Source organism: Rattus norvegicus, chromosome 16, assembly GCF_036323735.1.
Source record: "Rattus norvegicus strain BN/NHsdMcwi chromosome 16, GRCr8, whole genome shotgun sequence".
NCBI lineage: Eukaryota > Metazoa > Chordata > Mammalia > Rodentia > Muridae > Rattus > Rattus norvegicus.
The window spans coordinates 76105339-76114938 of record NC_086034.1 but is presented as its reverse complement, the minus strand read 5'-3'; the positions used below and the strand labels follow the sequence as shown (position 1 = coordinate 76114938).

The 9600-nt window shown below is 47.3% G+C and overlaps 1 protein-coding gene across 1 annotated transcript; it reads left to right on the top strand.

Moving 5' to 3' along the window:
- The first annotated feature begins 5894 nt into the window (after positions 1-5894).
- On the top strand, positions 5895-9260 carry Dkk4 (dickkopf WNT signaling pathway inhibitor 4). Its single transcript, NM_001109332.2, has 4 exons — positions 5895-6145; positions 7025-7175; positions 7497-7649; positions 8487-9260. The coding sequence occupies exons 1-4, from the start codon at positions 6035-6037 to the stop codon at positions 8735-8737; spliced, it is 666 nt and encodes a 221-aa protein (NP_001102802.1). The 5' UTR covers positions 5895-6034; the 3' UTR covers positions 8738-9260.
- The last annotated feature ends 340 nt before the right edge of the window (positions 9261-9600 follow it).

Sequence of the window (9600 nt, the reverse complement as noted above, 5' to 3'; positions counted from 1 at the left end):
ATTGATGTGCAGTGCCACACACTACACCCCACACTCACATATCACATCACACACACACACCACACACCACACACACACATAACACACCACACACACCAAATCATAACACACACTACACACACACACACATATAACGCACCACACACATATAACACACCACACACAGCAAATCATAACACACACATCACATACACACACACACCACACATACATATAACACACACACACCATACACACACCACATACACACCACACTTCATACCTGCACCACACACATAAATAAATAAATAAATAAATAAATAAATAAATAAATGTAACTTAATTTTTTTTGAAAAGCTGAGATATGCTGGCACACACCCTTAATTCTATCACTCAGTAGGCAGAGGCAGGAGGATCTCTGTGAGTTTGAGGCTAGCCTGGCCTACACAGAAAGTTCCAGGACAACCAGGGCTATATAAAGGGACCTTGTCTCAAATAACAACAACACATGAAAAATACAGTCAACTTGCTTCTTGTTTGGTTCTCCCTGAGATCCATTTCTTTGTGGTAGCGGTGAATCTCAGTTTGGCCTGGGCAGAGGTCTCTAACGAAATGCCATATGCAGCTGCTGTCGTGGTTTAGAGCCCTTGGCTGGTGACAATGTCCCCTCCAAAGGTCCAATAGTCATCTCCATCTGTGGATCAGCTGTCCAGCCACATGATTCTGTGGAGGACATTGCAGATCTATAAGGAGCAGAAACCTTTAAAAGCTTCCTTGCACTTTAATCCTTATGAGGTGATCTCCACAGTGGGGATCCCTGGTTTCTATGGGCAAGTGGCCTTGCCAGTGTTTGGTATATTTGAAGACACGCCCAAGTCTTTTTCCAAGCTACTCTGCCATCATCTTTCCACTCTTTTTAAAATTACTTTGGCTATTCAGAGCCAGAAATAGTAGCCTTGGGCTAGAGAGATGGCTCAGAGGTTAAGAGCACTGACGGCTCTTCTAGAGGTCCTGAGTTCAATTCCCAGCAACCACATGGTGGCTCACAACCATCTGTAATGGGGCTGATGCCCTCTTCTGGTATCTGAAAGCAGCTACAGTGTACAGTACTCATATATAAAAAATAAAGAAATCTTTTAGAAAGGAACGAAAGAAGGAAGGAAGGAAGGGAGGAAGGAAGGAAGGAAGGAAGGAAGGAAGGAAGGAAGGAGGGAGGGAGGAAGGGTAGCCTTGTTGTGAAATGAGGCGTGAGGTGGGGGAACTTTTGTTCTCTGTTGGACTGCATTAGCATAGGAAGGCAATGCTGTTGCTAGCTGTGGGAGTTCGAATGTGCCGTAAAGCACTGGTCTGGAAAACGGATAGTACTGACTTTTCTTTTTTTTTTTTTTTCTTTTTTTCGGAGCTGGGGACCGAACCCAGGGCTGACTTTTCTTATTATGGTGACAAGAAGCAACTTAAAAGAGAGAGGAGGTTTGTCTGGCTTATGCTTTAAGGGTAGATACAGCCCATCATGGGGCAGGCACAGTGACAAAGCATGAGGTGGCTAGTCACATCCTGTCCACAGCCAGGAAGCAGAGACAGGCAGGAGGTAGGGCCCCGGCTACCCAACCCGTCTGTCACCTTCTCCAGCAAGGCCCCACCTCTTTAATGGTCCACAACCTCCCAGAACAGCACAGCCGATGAGGGGCAAGGGTTCAAACACACGAACCTGCTGGAGACATTTAACATTCCAAGGACAGCTGTAAGAAAGACTTCAGAGGACGCTGACTAGCTGCGGGAGTGTCCCCTACAGTCTCAGGCATTTGAATACTTGGTGTAACCCCAGTCGGGAGGTCCTGTGGCCTTTCTGGAGGAAGACTCCCCCTGGGGGCAAGCCGTGAGAGTAACAGACCTTAGGTAGTTGTGACATGCCTGAAGCTGCAGATGGAAGGTCTCAGGTTCCTGCCCCTGCCTCCACGCCTGCTGCCTTGCTGTCCCGACATTATGGACTCTAATGTTCCGGAGCCAGAAACAAAACACACTCATTTTTCTATAAGTTGCCTCAGCCACTTGCTGCACGTCCCAAAGACGTCCATTTATGTTGGGGGTAACACATAAAGTCTCGGAGCTTTGTCAAGTCTGATGGTACGCACTTGCAGATTCAAAGCTAAGGAGGCTGAAGCTGCCGGTTCCCGGCCAGCCTTGGCCACAGTGTACAGTGTGCACTTAAAAAAAGCGGCCTGCCCTCTCGGGGCTCACCACCTAGGTGAGAAAGTAAGCAAGTGGCCAACGCAGGACAGTTTTCCAAGTGCTGCAATGTGAGTCCTGAGGAACAGAAACGGAACCAGGAAGCCAGACTGGTGACCAAATTGGGTCTGTCGGACCCTGACTCAACCAGTACTGTGTGTGTGTGTGTGTGTGCACGCGTGCTGTGTGTATGGTGTGATATGGCGTGTGTGTGTATGGTGTGGTTTGGTGTGTGTGTGGTGTGCTGTGTTGTGTGTGTGTGTGGTGTATGTGTATGTGTGTGTGTATGTGTGTGCTCTGTGTGTGTGTGTGGTGTGGTGTGTGTGGTGTGTGTGATGTGTGTGTGTGTGGTATGCTATGTGTGGTGTGTGTAATGTGTGTGTGTGTGGTGTGCTGTGGTATGTGTGTATGTGTGGTGTGTGTGTGTGTGTGTGGTGTGCGCATGTGTCTGGCACTGCATCCACTGAAGAGTGCTGTTCACAGAAGCACAGTGGTTCACTTCACATGCTTATTGATATTTGACATCTAGCTGAGGTATTTGGAGAGCTTTCCTCAAAGCAAATTGCTATCCCGACTCTCCCATCCCTCTTCCAAAGAGCAATATTCATCCCCGTCATCCATCACAGCCACCTGTCTATGTTTATTTGCTTGGTCTTTGTTTGTTTGTTTTGAGACAGGGTTTCTCTGTGTATCCCTGGCTGTCCTGGAACTCACTCTATAGACCAGGCTGGCCTCAAATTCACAGAGATCTGCCTGCCTCTGCCTCCCTGTATTGGGATTAAGGGTGTGCAACCCTGCCCCTTGCCATGTCACTCTTAACCTACATCCCACAAAAATCATCTTAGATATTAGTTGTCCAGGGAACCATACCTCTTTCTCTGCAAGGTCTACCCCATGTCCCCTCTAAAGTTCTGCCTGAGTTTAGACTTTTCAGTGCTTGTCATAGTAAGAGGACACTGTCCTAGGCCCCTCCCTGCACTCTGGATCCTTAATTTTACAGCTTATTCCTAAAGGTCAGTCACAAAGACTTGTTGGTTCTTGTTAGAGGGTCTCCTTTCTACCCATCCTCCAGCAACTGTACGGTGGCTCACAACCATCTGTGAGCCCAGCCCAAAGCCTTTGGTTCCCTGACATTCTGTGCAGATCAGGTGGGAACAGGAAGCAGAAATATCAAACAGAAGGCAGCTGGGTTCTTTCCCATGGTTTTCTACCTGCAAAATGGGTTCTATTGCTCCCCATGCCTCATGCCTGTTCAATTACTTGGGGTTTTGGTGTTAGCAGTGCACGGGATGCTAGCATAAACTAGGAAGGAGGAAGTCGAGGTGCCTGGGGCATCACTGCTTGCAAGGGGCTCTACAGAGAGCTGTGGTGCAGTTGAGAGCAGAGCCCTGCCTGGGAACTCCCAACTGAGAATGTCCTCTGCGTCGAAGTGTGTCACATGGGTCCCTGGCTGTGTTGGGCTCCTGCAGGAAAACTCAGCAAAGCCACTAACAGAGAAGTGTTCTTGTTAAATGCGTTCAACTTTTAAAGATGTATGTGTATGGGTGTTTTGGCTGCATCTGTATATGTGCACCACGTGTGTGCCTAGGGCCTGATGAGGTCAGAAGAGAGCACCCGATCCCCGGTAGTGGCGTCACAGACTGTGGTGACCTTCTGTGGGGGTGATGGGAATTGAACCCAACAAGAGCTGCAAGTGCTCTTAACGGTAACTTCGGTAACTGCCTTGTTAGATTTGTAACAGGCCTAGGCTGAGGCCAGACTAAAAAGAATGAAAGCAGTGAGGACTAAAAGGCCTTTTTCCTTCTGTACCTGGTTTGGTTAAAGTGTTGTTGGTGGGTGATATTCAGAGGAAGAGGCAGAAGATACTTGAGCCAGGCAGAACAGCCTGGGTGACACAGAACGCCATTTAAAACATTATACACACACGCACGTACACACACACACACACACACACACACACACACACACATACATACATACATACATACATACATATATATATATATATATATATATATATATATATATATATATATATGAAAAAGGATGAAAGCAACATTTAAAAATTTCAACTCAGGCAGGCAGATTGCCGTGAGTTTGAGGCCCGTTCTAGGATAGTCAGGGCTGTTACACAGAGAAACCCTGTCTTGAAAAAACAAAGCAAAACAACAACAAAAAAATCAATGTAGGAAGCTGGGCAGTGGTGGCACAGGTGTTTAATCCCAGCACTTGGGAGGCAGAGGCAGGCAGATCTTTGAGTTCCAGGCCAGCCTGGTCTACAGGGTGAGTTCCGTGACAGCCAGGGCTACACAGAGAAACCCTGTCTTCAAAACCAAGACCAAAACCAAACCAAACCAAACCAAATCAAACCCCAAATTCAACTTAGAGCCTAGAGGGACGGCTGAAGTAATGAAAACACCCATGTCAGGCAGTCAACACCTCTAACTCTACCTCCAGGGGCTCTGATGCCATCTTCTGGCCTCTTTGGGCACTGCAGTCACATGAGTCTCTCTCTCTCTCTCTCTCTCTCTCTCTCTCTCTCTCTCTCTCTCACACACACACACACACACACACACACAGTCCCCATGTGCATGGTTAAAATCTTAAAAGATAATTTTGTTGTGACAGGGTGCACCTTGCTATGTAGCCAAGACTGACCTAGAACTCCTGACCCCTATGCTTCCTCTTGCCCAGTGCTGGAACTGCAGGGGTCAAATTATGCTTTTATGTCTCGGTTTAAAAATTATTAAGACACTTGAAAATAAAATCAGATGTCTATGCGCCCCACTATTTTCCTAATAAAATAACTGACTTCAAAGAGTTCGATTTTCACTGTAAGAAGGATGGTTTCCCAAGTGGCATTTATCTGAACAGAGCAGGTGATGGTACGTCACAGTTTGGAAGCTGTCAGGACTCTGACCCTAACCCTAACCCAGACCCTAACCCCCCTAACCCTGACCCTGACCCTAACACCCCTAACCCTGACCCTGACCCTAACACCCCTAACCCTGACCCTGACCCTAACACCCCTAACCCTGATCCTGACCCTAACACCCCTGATCCTGACCCTAACACCCCTAACCCTGACCCTGACCCTAACCCTGACCCTAACCCCCCTAACCCTGACCCTGACCCTCATAACCTTATCCCTGACCCTGACCCTGACCCTAACTCTAACCCTAACTTTAGAGTCCAGATGTCAGGGCTAAACAGAAGTAAGCCTTCTCCACTTTAAACTTCAGGGTGGATTCAGTGATTCGTTAGGTATTTTTTAACATCCACAGCATACTGGCTAATGCGATCTCTTCTTTCTTTGAGTACAATTAGCTGTGAAGACACAGCTTCATTTGCCCCTCCTCCCAAAGGACTGAGGGTCGGAAATGCAGGTGATTATCAGAGCTGCCTTTGATAACAACATCCTTCTTTGCTGGGAGCCCTTTGAACTGACTTTGATATGCAGTAATTAAGAGGGATTCCTGCCTGGAGGAACAGCCGCTGTGGCCCTGCCTCTGGTCTCCTTCCACTGAGTCCTTGTTTTGAACTATTGATCAAAGATTTGCAGGGATCTGTTGTAGCCTGTGTGGGGCAAAGAGGAAGGAAACGGTGGGTTGGAAGGGAGAAGAGGGGCCACCTCTGGTTATAAATAGTGTCGGAAAAGCATGCTGGTCAGACCTGGCCTGTCTCATTTAACACACCTTCCTTGGGCAGATTCTCTTTCAGAAAAGGCCTCTGTGGGCAACTTGCAGATCGTGCCTAGGACCACTCAGCAGCCCAGCCTTAGAAGACTCAAGCGGTTCTGGAACTCCCGAGAGACCAGAGTGACTGAAGGATGGTCCTGGTGGCCTTGCTTGGACTCAGCTGGTTCTGTTCACCCCTGGGAGCCCTGGTTCTGGATTTTAACAACATCAAGAGCTCCTCAGATGTGCAAGGCTCTGGGAAGGTAAGTATAGCTAGATCAAAGGAACACTGAGACCAGCCACAAAGGGCACTGCATCAGGCAGGACACCCTCACCTTTAAGTGAGTTTATATATGACGCACTTGCACATAAAACCCAGCTCCCTGATCATTTACCGTTAACAGAGCACATCCTGTAATTCCATGCCCCAGGAGGCAGGGAGTGCAGAATTAAGGAGCTGTCAGTCAGTTAGAAGCCAACTGATTGCAGATAAAATCTTTCAAAAAGGCATGCAAGACAAAAGGGGATAAAATGGCTTTCTGGTCAGGGCTCTAAACTTATATACAAATCGGTACATAATGAAGGTGGCTCCATGGGCTAGGCCCTTACGCTCAGCTGTCTTCCTCACAAGTTGAGATAGGCATGGATTTCTATCCAGCAGTGAAGACAGGAATTTCACCATGACTACAGAGCAGGTGTATAGAGTTAGGACGTGACCCATCAGTGTAGCTGTCTACTGCAGAGTTGTTTTAGGGGTCATTATCCTCTATGCATACTAAACATCACACTATTCTCTGAATGCATGTACTGTGTACAGAATAAAGGACAGTTGGGGACTTACAATTTATCTGTAAGACACACATGAAGAACTTTGTTCACAAAGAGTGTAGGAATATTAAATTTTGAGTTCTGAAGTAAAATTGGGGTTGGGGGCATGGTTCATAATTGATTACAGACAAATTTTCAAACACAAGTTCCAGAACAGCCAAGGTCTTCTCACGGGTGGATTCTGTTTTGGGAGAAAACCACTTATGTTGAAAAATCAAGATGGTGCCCAGGTTGGCCACAGCACCCACCGCTATTGGAGTCTACCTCTTAGGGCTCACTGAATTTCCCAGCCTGTGACAAGTTTCCCTTCACAGGGCTCACAGTGTGTGTCAGACAAGGATTGCAACGTAGGAAAATTCTGCTTCGCGCTCCATGATGAAAGGTCCTTCTGTGCCACGTGCCGCAGAGTTCGCAGGAGATGCCAGAGGAGCGCCATGTGCTGCCCAGGAACGGTCTGCGTGAATGGTGAGCGACCTTGGGCTCCCATACGGGGCTGCAGTCTGATGGCATCATTGGAGTCACGTAGACTAGGACCGACCATGGGAGACAGGCTAGTGTGTTCTTGCATCTGGATAAAGTAAATTTGGATAGCTGTCTTTATTTTTTTTTGGTGAAGCAAAATCATTTACTACCTGGCAACACCTCTGACATGGATAGAATGATTTCAAGGGATGTGCAGATACTCAGTGTATGTCTCTGGACTACATCATATTGTAAAACGGGACGTAGAAGAGCTGCCAAGTCCCTGGGCACTACAATAACAGCACACCTGTACTTGTCCCTCAGATGTTTGCACTGCAGTGGAAAACACGAGGCCAGTGATGGACAGAAACACCGACGGCCAAGATGGCACCTACGCAGAGGGAACCACCAAATGGCCAGCGGAGGAAAACAGACCTCAGGGGAAGCCCAGTACGAAGAAATCACAAAGCAATAAGGGTAAGAACATCATAAGGAGAGCATATTTTATTTTAAAAACCATTTTCTCCCTCCCAGCCCCACAGGCTGAAGCTAAACTCCTTTACCTCATGTCTGTGAGCTCTTGGAGCAATTCAAGGGACTCTATTGGCCAGGCCAGGGCAAGACCCTAGTGATGACAGCTTAGGAAGGAAACCCTCCAACCGATGGCTTTCCCTAAGCTGGGGTGTACCAAGTGCCACGTACCTTTCCTATAGCCTCAGCATACAGAGTGGATTAAAGAAGATGCATTCACTCCAGACTTGTACATAGTACAAAAGGGTCTGTAGCTCTGCTATCCTAGAACTCACTGTGTAGACCAGACTGTTCAGGAACTCAGAGACCCGACGGCTTCTGCTGGGATTAAAGGTGTCTGCCACCACACTTGGGGATTTACAAAAATTCTTTTAAACAAAATAGGAGTCTCGAGTTAAAGTCTTGAATAACAGAGTATTTGAAAGTGGAGAGGTACAACAGCCGCTCCTACTCACATATTGGACTAGCTGGCCCCTTTATAAGTAAAGGAATCGATGCTCACGAAAAACTGTATTAGCAAACTTTGTGGAGTGCTACCTATTTCTCAGGGTAGATAATCATTCCTTGATGTCTTTGTTCAGTAGGGCTCTAATTTCCCTTATTCTGTGAGACCTGTGTCCTGTTGGCTTTGCTAGTTTATATATAGGCTATATAGGCCTTCATTCCTAGATCCCAATCTCAACCCATTAGTATAACACACACACACACACACACACACACACACACACACACACACCCTTAACCCATCTGCCACCTCTAGAGCCTGAGCCTACCTTGTTACAGGACAGGAGGGAGAAAGCTGTCTCAGAACCTCCGACTGCGGCCCTGGACTTTGCTGTGCTCGCCATTTTTGGACCAAAATTTGCAAGCCAGTTCTACTAGAGGGACAAGTGTGTTCCAGGAGGGGGCACAAAGACACTGCCCAAGCCCCAGAAATCTTCCAGCGCTGTGACTGTGGTCCTGGACTGTCCTGTCGAAGTCAGGTGACTGGTAACCGACAACATACAAGGCTAAGAGTATGCCAAAGAATATAAGTTGTACAGACATGGGACTTGTCCTCGTGTTCACACAGAATCCCTGGCACTAATTTTATTCTATTTTTTATTTTGTTTTCTGAGACAGTGGTCTCGCTGTGTAGCCCTGGCTGGCCTTACACTCATAGAGACCCACCTGCCTCTGCCTCCTGGATAATTTTTGGGGGGAGGGGTAAGGGTTCTGAGACAGGGTCTCAGAGTAAGCTATATAGCCCAGGGTGGCTTCGAACTCATGTTCCTCTTGCCTCGAGTGAGTCTTGGGATTACAGGCAAGTACATTATACCCAGCACATAAATAAAGCTGAATCTTCTAGCAACTGACAGTGACCAGACGCTGTGATGAGTTACTTCTGACTTTGTGACTACCATCTACAACATGACAGGACTCTACAATAAAGCCATCCAGACACAGTGGCTCAATCTGCTCAAATAAATCTTTCTTAAAACTTGAAGTTCTTTGTTCGTGTACAGAATGTTATTTGATAAACAGTGGACTGTCCACCAGACGAACTGATGAATGCTAGTTAGGTGCCATTGAGCTGTGAGGGGAAGGCTGCCCCTGAGGTAAAGCACACACTGTCTTCTAGTTATCAGTATACACTGCAAATGGGAAATGGTCACAGAAAGTCCTTACAGCTATGAAGGCCCCTTTCTTTTTAGATAGGGCCTCACTATGTAGCTCTGGCACCCTGGAATTCAGTATGTAGTCTGGGCTGGCCTTGAACTCACAGAGATCTGCCTGTCTCTGCCTCCCAAGTCCTGGGATTAAGGATGTGCACCACCATGCCTGGAAGCCCCTTGTTTCTAAGGATCCTGAAGTGACTTCTGGAGATGGCTCTGGGAGACCAGCTGACCCATAAAGG

Coding starts and splice junctions, on each gene's coding strand:
- Dkk4 (NM_001109332.2), top strand. CDS start 6,035: ATGGTCCTGGTGGCCTTGCTTGGACTCAGCTGGTTCTGTTCACCCCTG. Junction 6,146..7,024: donor ATGTGCAAGGCTCTGGGAAG/GTAAGTATAGCT, acceptor TTCCCTTCACAG/GGCTCACAGTGTGTGTCAGA. Junction 7,176..7,496: donor AGGAACGGTCTGCGTGAATG/GTGAGCGACCTT, acceptor CTTGTCCCTCAG/ATGTTTGCACTGCAGTGGAA.